This window comes from Hippocampus guttulatus, chromosome 7 (genome assembly GCF_054856545.1).
Source record: "Hippocampus guttulatus isolate MCC_2025c chromosome 7, RoL_Hgut_1.0, whole genome shotgun sequence".
NCBI classification, from domain to species: domain Eukaryota; kingdom Metazoa; phylum Chordata; class Actinopteri; order Syngnathiformes; family Syngnathidae; genus Hippocampus; species Hippocampus guttulatus.
Window position 1 is genome coordinate 12,795,489 of NC_141267.1, and position 18,663 is coordinate 12,814,151.

At 39.7% G+C, this 18,663-nt stretch overlaps 1 protein-coding gene across 3 annotated transcripts; it reads left to right on the forward strand.

The window, feature by feature from the left end:
- Positions 1-1,144: 1,144 nt before the first annotated feature.
- LOC147202296 (ceramide synthase 2-like) lies at positions 1,145-18,551 on the forward strand. Of its 3 annotated transcripts, none has more exons than XM_086114909.1 (11): positions 1,145-1,283; positions 1,819-1,989; positions 6,066-6,183; positions 8,254-8,372; positions 9,421-9,478; positions 9,752-9,802; positions 11,367-11,459; positions 11,957-12,085; positions 14,969-15,075; positions 15,964-16,120; positions 16,791-18,551. In XM_086114909.1, exons 2-11 carry the CDS (start codon positions 1,820-1,822, stop codon positions 16,983-16,985), a joined length of 1,197 nt encoding a protein of 398 aa, XP_085971035.1. In that variant the 5' UTR covers positions 1,145-1,283; position 1,819; the 3' UTR covers positions 16,986-18,551. The 3 variants fall into 3 exon arrangements, with proteins under 3 accessions (XP_085971035.1, XP_085971036.1, XP_085971034.1); XM_086114910.1 differs by lacking the exon at positions 1,145-1,283 and adding an exon at positions 1,304-1,681; XM_086114908.1 differs by lacking the exon at positions 1,145-1,283 and having other exon boundaries at positions 1,704-1,989.
- Positions 18,552-18,663: the final 112 nt, after the last annotated feature.

Genomic DNA, 18,663 nt, shown 5'->3' on the forward strand with positions numbered 1-18,663 from the left:
AATGAACAAAGGTACCAGATAGGGTATATTCCGCATTGCTGTTATGGGGCTCTATAGGAAGGAAAACATTTGTACCGCTTATCAACATTCTGGGTGGAATTTTCCTCCTGTTTTTGTCCAACTGTTGGAGTATGACTGGAATGAAAAGCAGCGTCATGTGAGCGCAGTTTTCAATCTTATCGGTGTAACCCCAAACTGATGGATGATATCAGTGACAGTTCAAATACCCAAAACAAGTGCAGTTTTAAAGTGCCAACCAATAACTATGACAGCCAGATGGTAAACATCACTAACATAAATAATAAAATTAATTGTTTGGGTGTCTGTCAGACACAATTATGAGTAGAATTTTTTTAAATTCACACTTTGAAAAGCTCATCACATCACAAATGTTCACAATGTTCATCTTAACATATTATATTAACATATACTATTTTAATAGTACAGCTCAGCTGAACTGATATTGGCTTGAAATTAGAACGAGTGGATTCGGTTTGATTCCAATTTGATTCATTACGGTACAGTTCACTTCGAAATGGTATGATGCGATGCCTTTTTTGTTGACATTATACATACATTTGAATGAACTTCTTAGTTCTGTAAATGTGCCATTTCCCCCAAAGATATATCTGTCCAAAAAAAAAAAAAGATTCGATACGTATCTCAATATATTTCAAAATGGATTTTATTTGGTTCAATTCAATGCATTCACATTTTTTTACACCCCTGGATGATTACAAGTATTCACAGAACACTTCATTGGATACACTAGCATCATTTTACAAGCACTCGATGGAATAACAATTCTAACAGTAATATGGAGGTTGCCTTGTTTTGCACTACAACTGTAAATGCAGTATATTCTGAACTGTCATTATTTACTCCATATTTCTTCCTTTCTATGGAGCTATTTGCTTTTTTTTTAAGTTGATTTTCTATTGAAAAGTTTTTATGGGGGCTACTGTAGTCCGTTAGTAAACTACATAATGCATTTCCGTGCATGCATTTACAAATATTTACTGCAAAGTCAGTATGAAAATCACCATACGTTCATAAATATAAAAGTCAAAGCGTTATGTACAGCAAGTAAATGGCCTTCTCTTATCGCCTCATCCAGTGGCTGAATTTTATCTTCCCCCGCCACCACTTCCGGCGCCCCCCTTCTCCTCTGCTACGAGTGACGCTGATGACGTTTTAGCACCGCCCCCAGCGTGAGCTCTCCGAAGGCTCCTCCTCTGTCAATTTGACTGTGCGCTTGTCATCCTTCTCAGGAGCGCGAGCAGGTGAGAGATTTTGCATTTGGGTTTCTTCTGCATGAATAAAATAGACACGTTTGATGTCGTAAAAACTAATAACAGAAACACAAGGCGGACTTGTTCACTAGGCAGTGTGAATTGTTTTTGTTTTACGCGTGCGTTTGTGTGTGTGGGGGCGGGGGCGGCGTATTCTGCTCTTTTCTCGAATTCCTATCATGACGTTGATTATTATTACAAATATTATTAATAATAAGCACGCTGTGTATTTTCAATACAAGCTTGTTTCTACGGTACAGATGAAGTGGCGTTGTGGTATGACTTGCTAGGGGATGCAGAGTGGGGCTTCTCAGTAGACTCAACTCGTCAGTCAATCAATTGTGACTGTCGGAACCTATAACAACTCATCAGCATGTGCATTAATTGTTGTACGTGTGCTCTTTTTTTTTTTTTTTTTGCAAAGACTAATGCTGTGTGTCTCGCATTGTGATGTAAGAAGATTAAGAATGTGATTGACATCCGTTTAAACTGGTCATATTAAAAGAGTGCTCGACTTTGCCTACAGGATGGAGGCCCTGCTTAATGAGTGGCTGTGGCAAGACAGGTACTGGCTGCCTCCCGGCATCCACTGGCGGGACATGGATACGAGCGAGGGTCACTATCCACTACCCAGAGACCTCGTGTACACTTTGCCAGTGGCCTTTGCTTTCATAGCATTGAGATATGTTTTTGAGAGGTGAGTGAGAGGCTTCCTGCTTGGATCTCACATTTGCATCACGGTCCGTCACTCTGCCGGCCTTCCTACATTTGTGTAACGCCAGCTGTTAGTTACCTTAGCTTTATGAGGCGGTCTCAGTATGTTGTTGTACAGTTGTACACCAGTAAAAACTACAGCCTCAACAGTAATCATATGGCTTGTGTGAAGGATTAATTGAATGAAGGAATTTTCCTCATGTCAATTTTAGTCATCCTACCTCTCAATCTCAATCTGAATTCCCATAACTCATGTCATGTTCTGTCTTCGTACGACCGCAAACTACTCAACTTTGTCAAGAGTACCTCTCATTTGTGTATAATCTGTTTAAAATAATCTGCGGAAAAGTGAGCTGGAATCCCAATGATGAAATGCGTATGTCTGGATGATTTTAATAGATGTTTTTAATTTCTACCTTGCTTAGTGTCATTTTAGATGTCCTACGTATGTAACGTTTACGTACTATGTATGTAAACGAATAGATTGACATGCAATGCCACAAAAAAATCTGATGCTATAAACTTTTCCCCAATGCCAAAAACAAGCTTAAATTTGGTTGCCATAATAGGTCAAAAAGTTCAATACTGGTTCGCATATTCATGATTACACGTGTTATCTTCTTCAACAAAACGTTTCATATTTTATGAATGATACGTGCTTGAGTTTATGGGAGGAGCTCACACACCCCAAAAATATCATTGAAGATGCATCCTGTTCAATGTATAGGCAAAATGTTTGATGCAACATTAAAATTGAATCCCATTAGATGCGGTGTACCATGTTGTGGCCGCTGGGTGTATAATTATGGGGGTGTCGAGTTTCTCCTTCAACTTGTGCCCGTCACGCTGGCTGGTTTGCTGCAGTAGTGTGTGAGTGGTTAGGGGGGTGTTCTTCAGACATGCAGGGGGAGGCTGAGATCGTGAGTAGACACTTTTAGCTGATGACTGCCTGTTCCCCTCTAAAAGCATTTGACCATACAGAACATAAAGTGAGTGCAGCTTAAGTCAGTAAAAGCTGGGGTTGTGTTTTTTTTGGCGGGGGGGGGGGGGGGGGGGGGTGTATTATAGCTCATATACTGTAGATGCTTTAAATCAATTGTGGTGCATGGTTCCGTGCTGATCCACCACAAGCTTTCATATCCCCAGTTGTGCTAATTACACAATTCCCTGTGGAGCAAGAAGCGACAAAGGCAAGCAATGCCGTGGTGATGAGGAGAGGGAATTTGCTGGTCCTACGTCATGTACAGTGTTGTACCATACAATGAATATACTCCTTGAGAAAAATTCAACCGAACACTTTAAAGCCTATGTTTACACATTCAAGACTTAAAAAGAAATCGCTGATGATTTTTAGAGGAACTGATACAATTAGCGTATGTGTCATTCTGCAAAATATTCAAAAGAAAGCCTTCGAAAGGGGTTTAGGGTTGACAGTGTCAGCCGTTACAAGCGGCATGTCAAATATTCCCAGTTTGTGCTGCTTTCACTGTTTAGAGACGGAGCTGAGTATTGACCAAACAAGAAAATAATGGGTGGATAATTGCTGATCATTTTAAGGTTTCAAATGCACTGCACACAACAGAGCAGATATTTTAGCATCATTATTACTGCTGTTGTGCGAGAATTATGTCTTCAGCGGGGATCTACTCAAACTAATCCACCTATTTGTACCACCACTATCAGGTTGTGATTATAAAAGCCATCCATGCTACAGTTTTCATTAACACAATAAAACAACATGCCACTGTGCCATGTACATAATATGGAGCACTTTAGAATCTATATTTTTTCTAATAACATGACAGGACTATTAGAAATAAAGTAAAATACTCACTCATACTCACCAGGAATGCTTATTATGAAATATATTGATGTGTGCAGATTGCAAAATCGACTGAACAATTTGGACATTGTTTGTGGCCAGCGAAAACACTGTCAGATGAATTTGAAGTCTACCGTGTTAGATAAACAAACCCATTGCTAAAATAGCAAAGTTACATCGACCAGCACTACTGATTCTAAAATGTTGGGCAGATTAGATTAACAATGATGCACAGAGAGGAGGAAATCCGATTGGACAAAGAAAAGGTCTGACATTATCGATGTAGAGAATAGAATGTTGGTCATAAATGAATACAATTTCATTTATTTACTATTCTTAGAATAAGGTTCTAAATGTCAGTCAGTGCTTCTCATCGTGTTTTTAGGTCATGACAGGAGGCCTTCCTGACCATGACAGCTCACAACTCTGCAATACGAATACCTGTATAACTCATTTAAATAAACAATATGAGCCATATGTTTCTAAATCTAGCGCTAAGCGCAGGATAACTATGTGCGTGGGTGGCGATTTTGTCCCTTTGATATTTTCATAAACTGACAAATTAGAAAGGGGCGCTTGCGCCACTGTGGGAGAGGCCCATTACCTTTAAATTCAGCCCAGGAGAGGTGCACGCAGTCTTTGACATGCACGCAGACCTCCACGGTAGATGATGTAAAGTGATCACAGATCATCACTGTAAAGTGAGCATTTGGAGACCGCCTTCCACCTCGATCATCCCTGTCTGTGTCCGTTAGAACTGCTTTAAGATGGTCAAAGGTCTAAGTCTATTTTCAGACACCAAATTTTCAGGTGCGCTGGAGGTGTGTCAGCCCTCGGTTTGTTGGAACACTCAGCACGGCACAGTGCGGTCTACCAAACTCCCCAACACAGTAAACTAGATTTGCCCCACACAAAAAGGAAGATGTGCCAGTTTTGACGCCCAGCATCTACGAAAACATAGCCCAACTCTACATGTTTTTTGAAATACAGTGGTTCAGGAAAAGGTTATGGCGCACACTCGACTGGTTTGGCTGGCTGACAGCTCGTCAACAATAAGCAGCAGTCAACGGTGACAGAAGAACACCGTAGTGATGTGATGATGTACAGATAGGGATCCTGTTTGACATGCCTTATCTCTGAGATAAGCTGACCAGCAGTACAGCGAGTTTGGCGTTATCCATGTGTAATCCTTGTTAACTCCAGATGCCTATGTTGTACCGGTGTGTATCGGTGACACTGATGAGCCATCAAGGCCAGCAAAGTCTCCTCAGCAAGCCAAAAACCTACCAGAAGCACCAACCTACATTTACTAATTATGATGTTTGTTTCATGGAGTTGTAATTATTTATTCCTAATAGTGTGCTGTCTTCGTCGTGCTTCACTTGACTGCGGTGCTTTGAGTACATGTTAGCGGATGTTAGGGTTTTTTTTTGTTTGTTTGTTTGTTTTCGTCCAGTCAGATCTCATCAAATCACGTTACACTACATACGGCAATAGTTCGACGTGGTTCCAGAAGGTTTCAAGTTATATCTACTTTCTGCCACCAAATTGTCAGGAGCGGCCAGTTTTTACGCTCGCTGTCCACGAATACAGGGCCCATACTGTTGCTTTGTCAATCAAATCTCTCGAGGGCCTTGAGGATGCGTTGTGCCGGCCATTGTAGCTAAAACAATATCAGCAGTGTGAAATGTGACAATGGGACAAGGGCCGCAATAAAAAAAAAAATGCCACGGATCAATGTGTCATAATATAGTAGATGTCCATCATACCTTGACTGTTTGTGTCTTTATGTTTGAATGTGTGCTTCACATCGCCTATAACCAGTGTGTGTGTGTGTGTGTGTGTGTGTGTGTGTGTGTGTGTGTGTGTGCGCGTGTTTTCCTGACCTTCTCATTCTTTCTGACCTCTCCCTCTCCATTTGTTTCGGGATGATTATTTCTGAGATAGTGTTACACACACAGGCAGTAATCAAGCTCTCTTGTGACTACAGCAACATTGTCCTTCTTTTTTCCATGTCACTGTGTGGGACACACGCATGCGGATCAAGTGTCTTCTTGATGCCGTATCAGCAAAGACAAAGTCACAATGTGTCACACGGGAGCAGCATAATGACCTATCTGGTTGCCGCTAAAAGTTACATTGCTGATGTGGTGTCGCGTTGGACAGATGTTGATGACACGAATATTAAATGAGGCTCAGTAATTCATCCTCTTGTATTCTCTTTCCTGTGTCGCCAGGGTCATGGCTGTCCCTTTAAGCAAACATTTAGGTGTGAAGGATCGGATTAGGATTCGAGCCGCTCCTATTCCAAAACTGGAGAACTTCTACAAACAGAACAACCGTCAGCCGTCGCAAGTACGTTTTTCTGTTCAGTCTTCCGCCTTTTTGACGATATGCTTCGGGTAGCGAGCATGTGCAAAGGGCGGATGCAGCCGAATGGGATGTTCTGTGTGACCTTTATTATCTAAATTGGATCCTCTGAAAGGTCACAGTGGGAATTTTACTTTGGTGAGTGGGGAGGGATTGTGTTTTACTAAACAATACTGCATCACAATCGCCCTGGGCGTGACCAGCTTCTCCACCTCTCTCTCTCTTTCTCTCTCTCTCAGTCTCTCTCTCTCTCTCTCTCTCTCTCTCTCTCTCTCTCTCTCTCTCTCTCTCTATATATATATATATATATATATATATGCAGTGAGGGCGGCCCGGTAGTCCAGTGGTTAGCACGTCGGCTTCACAGTGCAGAGGTACCGGGTTCGATTCCAGCTCCGGCCTCCCTGTGTGGAGTTTGCATGTTCTCCCCGGGCCTGCGTGGGTTTTCTCCGGGTGCTCCGGTTTCCTCCCACATTCCAAAAACATGCATGGCAGGCTGATTGGATGCTCTAAATTGTCCCTAGGTGTGAGTGTGGGCGTGGATGGTTGTTCGTCTCTGTGTGCCCTGCGATTGGCTGGCAACTGATTCAGGGTGTCCCCCGCCTACTGCCCGGAGACGGCTGGGATAGGCTCCAGCACCCCCCGCGACCCTAGTGAGGATCAAGCGGTTCGGAAAATGGATGGATGGATATATGCAGTGACGGGCAGAACAATTTAATACCATTAGATCGAAGGTACGATAAACCTGTGTAGCCACATGTTTACTTTCATACAAAAAAATGAATCACGGCTTCCTGTGAGCTTTGTGTTCAACGACAGGCCCGGATTGCACAATTAGTAATTACATTTGTGAGTAAATTGAGATTGTCATTATTTCAGTACTCATACTTTGGGTGACACTTTTGTTTGATGGTAAACGTTGAGAAACTCTGAACTAAAGAGCCTCATTTATACCGCCTCGTTTGTTCGCCATCCCGTTCATACAGATCCAAAATCACGCCTCAGTGGAAAATGAGCAAATGCATAAGCATGCTAAACGTTTCGATATTTTGTTGTCAAGCTAAATGTCTATATTGTTTGTTTTAACTGCTTTATTCGTGAGTGGAGGTTGCGAAATAACTGCCGGTTGCACTGGAAGCGATTTGGATGACGACTGGGCACCTGTTTCTCAACAAATACCTGTTTGAAAAAGTCCCCCTGAGAAAAGTCATGATGACTGATGTGTCATCACAGGAGTGCAATAAGTCCTTGAATGATTTTGGACTTGCACTGCATAAACCTCTAACAATTAAAAAGGCACATTTAAAAAAGAAAAAAAACAACACATTTCTGGAAAATTGTCGGGTTTGAACCAAGACCATTTTTTCCCCCCCATCGCCTGTGAACAGACGAGTTTCAGACAGGTTCATTCCAGGATCACACCTCCACCCTCGTCGACAGTTTCATCTGATGTTTCATCATCGGCGTTCATGTACGGACAGGCATGAATGTCTTTGTGTGGATGCTTTATGTTGCGTGCTCGCAAATAGAGTGGAGCAGCACCACTTGTGTTTTTGTTGCACCCAGCAGGAGGGATGGGAATTGATAACATTTATACGATTCCCATTCCATTTTCGATTATTTCTCGTGAATCAATTCCTTATCACTTCATTTATTCATCCTATCCCTATGCATCAGAAGAATTTGGAGAGATGCATAAATCACACACAAAGTGAAAATACAGTAATTCTTGGTATCACTGCATCACAGAGTTTTCTGTGATTTGTCGTTTGTTTTTTAATAGTTTTACAATAGTTTTGTGATTAGTGTTGATATCTTTTAAGTATTAAACAACGTTAACAAAAGTCTCATGACTGCTGCATGTCAACTATTGTACTTGTCAGCAAGGAAAATACAGCAGGAGGAATAAACACCCCAAGCTAATTTGCATTTCCTCTCATGAAATGGCAACACAAATGTCACCCAACAAGGTTGAATAAATGTTGCCTCTCGCACAGTGAGAGCCTGCAGCAGTGTAAAGCCGAATGTTTTAATGGTGTCTTGTGTTCCACTCAGAGTGAGTTGGCGAGCTTGGGAAAGCTTTGTGGACTCTCCCAGTCAAAAATTCAAAGCTGGTTCAGGCACAGGAGAAACCAGGACCGACCCACCAACACCAAAAAGTTCTGCGAGGCCTCGTAAGTCTCAAACAAACTATCTTCTGTGACTTAACATCAAGCAATCCAAAAATTGACATAAGAAACATTTGCGTCGCTTCCTCCAGGTACTCTCAACAGGGTTATAATAGTTTTTCATTCAAGTTCGTTTTTACTTTGTTTTGACTTTCCAATTGACCAATTCAGTTCGTTTTCATTCGTTTCTTTGGTGTGTTTGTTTTTATTATTATTTATTTTATTTTGTTTGCAAAACTGCTCATTTTTAGTTTAGTTTTAGTATTAGTTTTATTTTTTTTATATACATGTATCAACCATTAAAGAGGCAAGAGAAAAATAAGAGCGCTCAGTCTTACCTAATAAAGTTAATCAAATTACCATTCCACCTTTGAGTACTGTAATACCAAATACACTGTAAATATATTTAAAGTGAACCCGGACAGCTGAGAGATTTTTTTTTTTTATAGCCCTCTCATTTTTATTTCATTTCATTACCAAAAATGTTTTTTCAACTTTAGTTGAAGTTATTACATTTGGTTTTCGATAACTATAATAACGTTGACTGCCGGTTTCCTCCCATTTTCTAAAAATATGCAAATCAGGTTCAGTAAAGACCCGGAGTTGTCAATGTGAGTGTGAACTGTTACTTTGTCCAAACGAACCCTACGATTGGCTGGAGACCAATCTGCGGTCTATGTACCCCGCCTGTGACAACGAGGAACGCTTTCGGCTATGGTGGACGAGCGCTGAAAGAAAATGGATTGGTCAATGATATTAAAAATGAGATTCACATTTGCATTTCTGCATTTCTATTTCCAAATACCTTTGAGTCTCTGCAAATTGACGTGATGTTACTGACTGCCAAGTGGAGAATAAGTTTGCAAAACCTCTGAAGCCGATGATGTGTATTTGTGCAACTTTGCTTAAGCAATTCATTGTTGAACATCCGCACATCTTGATTGTTTTCTTTTGAATTAGTGGTGGTATATAATGGCAAATAATAACAACTCTGCCATTGTGTGAATACTTCCTAAGAGTGTCCTGTAAATTGTTTCCTTTTCATGCACTGCAGTTGGCGCTTTGTCTTCTACCTCGCGGCTTTCACAGCAGGGCTCGGCTCTTTGCTCGATGTAAGTCTGTTGTTTGTTGAGGTTTTTTTTGTAGGGGGTGAAGGGGGGGGGGGGGGGGATTAACGCTTCCTTTTGTCATATACCATTCAAAGCAAAGGAATTCAAGATGTTTTGGCCAAGCTCATAACGTTATTGAAACGTTCAATGTGTATGCTTGTGGTACTTTCTGTGTATGTTATTATTATGGTTGCATTTTGTAGTAGTGTTTGACTGTATTCAGCTAAGTGACTTTGTTGATATAATAACTAAGCTGTTGTTTTTGGGCCCTTCCAGTCTCCATGGTTTTGGGATCAGAGAGAGTGTTGGCGGGATTTTCCTCAACAGGTAAGAAAGCAAGGAGCGATTCAGTTTTTTCACAGGATAGATGTCCTTGTGTGTTAAGATTACGCCTACTAGTCTTCTTTGGGGTTACGTTTGCATTTTTTTTAAAATTAACCAAATTTTCAAACAGAACTTATGTGCCAATTGATTACAAACTTTGTTTGACCCTGAACAATATCATCAAGATAGAAAATGGATGAACCTATTAAAAAAAAAAGAAAGAAAAGGTATTACCAGCCTTGTATGATCTCCCTGAACGTGATACTTGAGTTAAAAAAAGTCAGATTGTGTTAAAAGCTAAAAGAACTTTGCTGTTAGTTTGTTCACTTTTTTAAAATATTGGAAGTGCAATAAAATAATTCGAAAAAAGCGTGTACTTAGATTCTTGCTTAGAGGTTTTTATTTATTATATTTGTGTGATAGAGTTTGTTTCATGGGGTAGTTAAAGGTCTGCGTCTTGGCTCATGAGCGCAAGTTAGCATTGGCATTATGTGACGCTGGCATCTGTTGTCCTCAAGCCGAGAGGAGAGGCAGAGAGAGTTAAAGACACACACACACACACCGACTACATCAGTACATCTAGGACTATTCTTGGTACTATGCGGTTCAGGCATTTTGCCAACAAACAGTTTCTTTGGATTTTTTTTTGTAGTCATGAGTCACAATGACAAGGGAATATATTCCAAATAAAGTATTCATTTTCTTTAGGAAACATAGTGGAGTAGAAGTGAAAGTTTCCAGCCATGCAAATAAAAAAGTAAAGATACGTGAAAAATGCAACGAAGCAGCGTAATGATGAGTTTGTATTCCATGACAACACTGAGCAGCAGTCCCTGAGGTAACTCAAACTGTGACAGATCACTTCAACCTCCGCCCACCGACTCGCACTGTTGTTAGCACTGGTTTGGAAAGCTATTAACTCCGGTGACGGTTAGGCATGCCTGCAAGTCGGCATTCCTTCAGAGAAGCCAGTCTTTGCTTCAGGGTTCATGGCCTCAAACCGACAACATCGAAAACAGATTCGTAGTTGCTGGGTGAATAATATTGTGCTGCTACTATTTACTGTATATTGTTCCGCCTTTTCCTTTCCGGGTTTCTGTTCCTTCCGTGGGCTTCCTCTCTTTGTCTTTTGTCACCTGCCTCTTATTCAGATTTAAGAGCAGATTGCCACTTGGAATGTTCTGTATATCATACATGAGTGGAATGAAGTTTTTATAGACTTGAGCTGTGGGAGTGAGGATGACTAAAACGAATAAAAACTAATCTGACTACTAAAACTGAAGAAAAAAAAACATTCGTTGACGAAATAAAAACAAAATGCTTAAAAAATCAATTTGTATCATATATGAGCTTTCAATGTTTATTTTAAATTTAGTTATTTCGGTATTGATATACAGAATAAGGAAGGTCAAGCAGTTGTTTGAGAATTGCAGTTTACGTTATTACACAATGTTAGTGAAATTTAAGAAACAAAGCATTTTCTGAAAAATAAAAAAATTAACTGTTCTAAAAACAAAACAATCCAAAACTATTATAATTCTGTTCAACATGTAGTTTTCTGTTTCAGGTTGTCACCAATGCCCATAGCTGGTATTACACCCTGGAACTTGGCTTCTATCTGTCACTGCTTCTCTGTGTTTCTGTGGACGTGAAGCGAAAAGTAAGCCGAGTTTACACACACACACACACACACACACACACACACACACACACAAAACCTTGAAGTAGTTTCGCATTGCAATTCTAAGGATGCAATCTGAGTGGGCACATGTTTAGTCAAAGTTGTCACGAAAAAAAAAGACTTGGTCCTGTATTTCCTCTTGTATGCGTTCTTCTTGCAGCATTATAGGATGTTACATCACAACTGTTAATTTTTAATTCCATCCACCAATAAATGATTAAAAATTGGGTTTGGATACAATTTTAATGTGTTTTCACATTAAGTACATGCACAAAAAAAAGGAATTATTATTTGTACCCCTCCCCAAAAGAATAGCCGTTAACATGCTTTTTCAAACTTTTGACATCTGCTGTAAATGTGTTAATTTAATATTTTAAGATGGATGCGAGTGGACTGCAGTTTTGCAGCTTCTGCTATGATGTCGATGTAAACCCTCCAGATACTGCATAATCTTTTCAAATTTGCATGTGCTTCAGGATTTCAAGGAGCAAGTCGTTCATCACATTGCTACCATATTTCTCATTGGTTTCTCCTACTGCGCCAACTACGTGAGAATTGGCACACTTGTGATGCTGGTGCACGACTCGTCCGACTTCCTGCTCGAGGTACAGCTCGTGTGATTCTTCGCTAGCACTCATCAAAATCTGTTGAAAGTGGATTTTAACTTGGATCTGATTTTTGGGGGAAAGTTGAACCTTTGACCCCCGCCTTGTCCTGCTGCGATCCCAAATCAATAATGTCAGAAGGTCTGAGAACATGAATCCCTACGGTTTGAAGGAAATCATCGGGAAACTGACTCCTGACGAATAGCCCGTCCTGCCGACGTTAATGCAGTCGTAGAATCATCATAACTGTATGACGCTACAAGCGCTACAAGGATATGAACCTGAAATAATAAAATGAAAACCATAAAGTACGCTGGTTACTGAGCATTCCTTCATGCCGCATGATGGCGCCCAGTGTAACCTCAATATGTACAGTACATGTTTGTATGAAAACCACTTATAGGCCACAAATTAAAAAAAACAATCAAATGAAAACCAGAAAACAGAGCGTGCATTCTTGTGCTGCATATTCTTACTCCACGCAGTGTTCATATACTCGAAAAATGCCTTAACTTGAGGATGCCTGTTGTGGTCAAAGGGTGAAAAATTGTTGGCTAATGTCTGATGTCCCATCATCACCTCAAATTCAGTTAAAAAAAAACGTATAGACAAATGTATTATGAATACAATGTACAGTATTCTCCCCCCCCCCACCCCACAGCACGTCTCTCTTTCATTTACTGCCACATAACAACTGTCAATTCCATGTTTGATTGACTAAAGATAAGGAGGAAACTATGCCGCCCTTCAAAGCAAGTCCTTGAAGGAGGCTTGTCGAAGGGTGTGCCATGATTGCCGGCACATTCTCTTTTCGAAATATAACAATTTTTTAATGACATCACAAGCATACCTGACTTGAAAAATGCTTTGTGGTTTCATTAGAGAAGAATTTCCACACGCTTTCCCTGTGTTACAAAAGCCTATCTGTGGTTATGGAAGCCTCCTGAAACAACAGGTGCATTATTTCAGATTTTTACTTCGCGGAATTCACTTCTGCATTTCTTTGACAGCATACAAAAGACACGAGCGCCTAATAATGTGTGCCGCTGTAACATTTGTTTTACAATTTTTAAAGAAATTACAGTACAGTGGTACCTCTACTTACAAAATTAATTGGTTCTGAAAAAAAATTCAAAACTAGAAATTTTTGTAAGTAGAGACGTGTTTTCCATGTACTGTAAATGCCCTAATCCGTTCCAAGCCCCCGAAAATTCAGACATAAATGTTTTCCAAATAATAAAAATGCAGCAAAATATGGATCAAATGCATGTTACAATAAGATTATTGCACAATAAATGAGAGTTGTGCATCATGTAAAAAAATAATAGAGTAAAGAATATAAATGATGGTCATTTAACTTTTAACTGCGTCCTCATCGTTTTCTGCCCTCTTTTGTTCATGTTCTCTCTCAGAAGAGGTGTTTGCCTGGTGTTTTGTAAAGAACTGATCTAAGGACCTTTGCTTTTGTCGGCTTTTAACAATCCTTCGAAAATGTCCAATGCAAACATCGGCATAGTGAGCGATCGCCCGACTGGTAAACACTTTTTTTGGGTGATTCACATCTACACAAAGCTATCGGAACACCTCACGGCCCGAGGAGCGAATGACGAGGACGTTGCATAGACACATATGGTAGAAGTCCCTCTTAGCCAATGGGATGTCAGGACGATGCTCGGTAACAGCCAATGGCAGAGCAGCTATAAGTACAGTATGTTGCGTTCAGGAAAATCTGAGCTGCAAGTAGCAGGCCGTACTGTATTTTTACCTTTCGTTTCTTGAAATTTCATTCATAACAAGAGGCAATATTTTCCTGTTTCCTGTTGAGGCAGGCGTTTCGTAACTTGAAAATTTTGTATGAAGAGACATTCGTAAGTATACAGTTTTATGCAAACGTGCAAGCGCCCCCACTAGGCTTGTCGTTTTCGTGGCCTTTTTCTCAACAATAATTTTACACTAGTAACCCACAGAACTGTCTAGAGCACTGATGCATGAGCAAAGGAAGACCCTCTTTAAAGATGCATAACACAATCACATGTATTACTCGTAACGGCAACAAAGCATGATAGAAAATCCTCCTCCCATGACAGTTGTTTTCATAAAGTTAACATCAGTCTGCTTAATTTTGCTGGCTTAACCGTATTCGATAAATATACAATACAGGTACGATACGATGCATGTTTATTTATATAGCACTTGTTTTATCCCATGTCATCTATACTTGCCTATTGATCACTTCTTCAATTTATGTACTCATACATGTGGAAATAAACCCAGATTGTGATCCTGTCAGCACATTAAATTGTAAATTTGTAAAACATGAATATAGTTGGAAGGAATGGCAGGATATTTTACATCGGTAGACTAATAAGACTAAAATGATATATGTCTGTCATTCCCTGTGAACTAAAGCGGGCCTGGCCTGAAAAGGAGTCCCGCTCCGGCCGTGGATCCTGACCAAAATTAATGTATATGGACAGGGTGTAATATACTAACAGGTTTCTTGTTGTGTTTAGTATAATTGTGACTTTTGGTCTTAAATTATTCTGACTTGATGATACCCTTCGTAACAAAGGGACGTAGTCACCGCGTTATATGTAATGAACCAGGAAGTATCATGGCCGCCCATGTGGCCTCCAATGAGTCGATATACTGTATATTGTCATTATAGGATTGCTAAAACACATGGAAAGGTTGCCCATGTCCACGTGGCCTTAAAAACAGTTGTCACATGAAAGACATAAAATGTTGGAGTCTGGGCTAAATCATGTGGTTTTGTAAGCAATTATACCTGTTCTCACTAACATCTGGCAGTGTTTCAAGTTTGTGATGTCACTCTGTGCAACTATAAGCTCATAAGGCTTTGTTGTTGTTTTTTCTTTTTAGTCGGCCAAGATGTTTCACTACGCTGAGTGGACCAAGACGTGTGACTCACTATTTGTCATCTTTTCTTTGGTGTTCCTGATTACACGGCTGGTAGTGTTTCCTTGTAGGTATGTCGACATTGTGGAAAAATGTGCTGCTCCATTGTGCTATTTTTGCCACTTTTTTTTTTTTTTTTTTTTTTTTTTTTTTTGCTTCACTTCAATGGACATTGTGCTGGACCTTCAAGTGTGTGCACTTTGGCCGCCTTGGAGCAGTGCAATACAGACCTAGAGATAGACTTTGTAGAAGAGAAAGAAATTATTATAATTTGACCCGACCCCCCCCCCCCCCCCCAACAATTCATCCAAAAATGTTTTAAATGAATTGCGGTCAGGGTTCTCAAACTCAATCAAATTTTTTTTTTTTTTTTTTATCCTGGACTTAAATTATCCTCAGAAGAGGATAGTTCGAGCGTGTGTTTTTTTCCCCTCTCCCTACCTTGTGATTTCCTTTCTGAACTCTGACTGTAAATTTCCCCATTGCAAGACAAATAAAGGATATCTTAATCTTAAAACATGCCTTGATGGACTTAGTTTTGTTCACTAGGGCACAGTCCAGGGTTATCATAGTTGGGGATTTTTCATTGTAGTTTGTTTTTATTTTGTTTTGACTTTGGTTTTTCTATTCAGCTGTGTGAAATTCATTGACAAAGACAAAAGCCAAGGACATTTTCGCGATAATTATAGTCACTTTTTCTTAAAGCATTCCGTTTTTTTTTTTCATTCAATTTTATTTCATTCAAATTCTTTTCTTCAATTTTAGTTTTAGTTATTCATTATAACCTTGGCACCGCTGACACAGCTAAAGGCCTTCCCCAAACTGTTCCCACAATGTTGGAAGAATATATTGTTTTACCAAGGATTCAATTTTAGTCCAGAAGTGTTTCTCATGGCTTTGGTCCAAAATGTAGTTTATGGAATGATCCTAATCTGTTTTGTTTTTTTGTTTTTTTCCAGAATCATCCACACAACATTGGTGTTATCTCTTGACTTCTTCGAGCCCTTCTTTGGCTATTACTTTTTCAACGCTCTCCTGTTAGTGCTCCAAGCTCTGCACATCTTCTGGGCCTACCTTATCCTGCGAATGATCTGCAAGTTTATGTTCAACGGAAAGGTGAGAGTGTTCGTTAATTACCAAATCGGCAAATTCATTTACTTTACGCAAATATTGTTCCTTTCAAACATGCTTCCTGTATATCACCTGAGTTAATTCTTTAGGATCAGCATTTTTAAGATCAGACTATTATAACACTAATTTTATAGAGACATCATCCAGATGCATTTTTTTAATGTTTAAAATGTTATTATAATAATTGCATAACATGATGAATGACATAGTTTTAAATGTATAATGTAGAATTGTTTAATTGGATTGATATTTATTTATTATATAATTCGCAAAATTAATTCACATCAATGAATTTTAGTGAAGAAATACAAAATAAATCAAGCACGCCTTTGTGTTCAGTGGCTGAGTGAATCTGTTTGAAGAACGCAAGAATTTCACACTTAATGAAAATAAGCAAATGTAAATGTAATGTAATGTAATTAAAAACAAAATGTTGACGTACAATATTTGGGTGAATGTATGCCACTCTCAGCATGAAGAGATTTTTTTTTTTTTCCATTTTAAAGTGCACCTAATTTTATAGCCACTGGCAATTGCGATTGTCAAAAGTACACTTCAGTTCCTGGCACACACTTAGACATGTATAAATGACGGATTTTATTTTATGTATATTTTTATTTTAAACCAGCACGACTCCATTTTCTTTTGTCTACAGGTGGAGCGTGACGAGCGCAGTGATGAGGAGAGCGAGGCGGACGAGGACGAGGAGCCAGAAGAAGAAGATGAGAGCAGTTGGGAGCAGAGGAAGGGTGCCATCAACTCCAAGCTGGCGTCGCTAGCCAACAACTGCGTGCTCAACAACCTGACCAACCAGAGGAATCTCAACAGCAGACTGCCCAAAGCCAGATAGGGTCCAGGCAAAGTTTAGGTCATTCTTGACCAATGTACCTACGGTCCATCGATGATTTCATGCCACCGTCAGCCTGTGTTTTGCTTTTCTTCATTCCACAATAAGAGGCAGTGAAAAAAAGCACAAATGATTGTAAATCTATGCGCCCGGTGTCACATTGGAAGGAAACGCCATCACTTTTGTGATGCCACCCTTGTTTTCATTTTGTATTTATAACGTTTCTCCTCAGTGTTTTGTAAATGAGATATTTTAATTGAAGATTTAGAACGCTGTTTCCCAACCCTAATTGAGCCAAAGCCTCCCATTTTTACATTCCAAAAATCTCACAACACGCCAGCAAACAAAATGCCACAAACAGTGTGAATACTGAGATTATGATCGCCTCTCAAGTTACTCACAAATTTACATACTCGGTGTAAAATCCGGACCTGTTTATATGAAAGCTGATACATTTGCTGGAAGTCATGCCTTATGAATTGGGCAACAAGTAGGTTTATTGTACCTTCTGACATCTGGTGGAAGAGCATTTAATTGTTCTGCCTGTCACCAAAATAGAAAGAAACAAACATTTATTCCTAATTAATGTAGAATCATTTTTGGACAAATCAAGTGAAAGTGGATCATTACCCACGGCACCCCTGACAATCTCTAACAGCACACTACTGTGTCACAGTGCCCTGGTTGGGAATCACTGGTGTGGAAAACACCTTTCTTGTTTTTGTTGTTGTCAAAGTCAAATTTCCCCCAAAATAATGTGTATGGCATAAAGGTTTTGAACGAGTTACCATCATCATAGGCTGACTGTTCAGAGGTATTTCCTTGGTAAATTTGTTGTTTAATCGCTTCAGCGACCATTTTTTTCATGAGCTCTTTTTGCCCATTCGTTAACACATTGAGGAGTCAAGCTAATTTTCCAGCAATGCAACTTTTTTTCAGGGTGACCCTCCTTTGTACAAATGTGTGGGAACATCATGTCACACGGTTCAAGATTTTTTTTTTCTGCACGTGATTGGGTGACCACAACAGAGATATAAAGCCTCCGGTGGCCGATGAACAGATCCCCGTATATAATTCCCTCCCCATATCCAAAATATTGATGCCTTTGACGAATACATGCTCCTATTGGCTTTGCTGTTCTTTTCTACTAAATCATGTGACATTTTTTTGTTGTTGCGGTTTTCTGTACAGCACTTTTGTTTTGTGCCTTAGCCTTACTGTTTTTACACTACCCTGTGACATGTAGGATTACCTTTAAACACTGGAGGACATGTATCGCTTAAACATTTGGTGAATCCAGCTGAGCACTGTATACACCAATGGGCATTACTTAAAGTGAACTCTTAGGTCTGCAAAGGTAAACGTGGACCCTTGAAGAGCAAAATACTGTTTATTCAGTAAATTCATGAGTATGAATTTGTGGTTACCGGCAGTATAGCACAGAGATATACTCACACAAAAGACAAGTGTGCTAGAGCAAAACGGTGGAAAACAATACAGAGCACTAAAAGGGCTGAACCATCAACCTACAGTAATTTTTGTTTTTCATTAAAATTGGCTCAAACCCTCCCTGCAAAGACTCATGTTATATTTTCACACTTCATCATTTTATGAAAATTTGCTTTCTTAAATCAAGGAATGAGGAACTTGCGGCCCTGCACTCTGAGTGGCCCCTTGACTA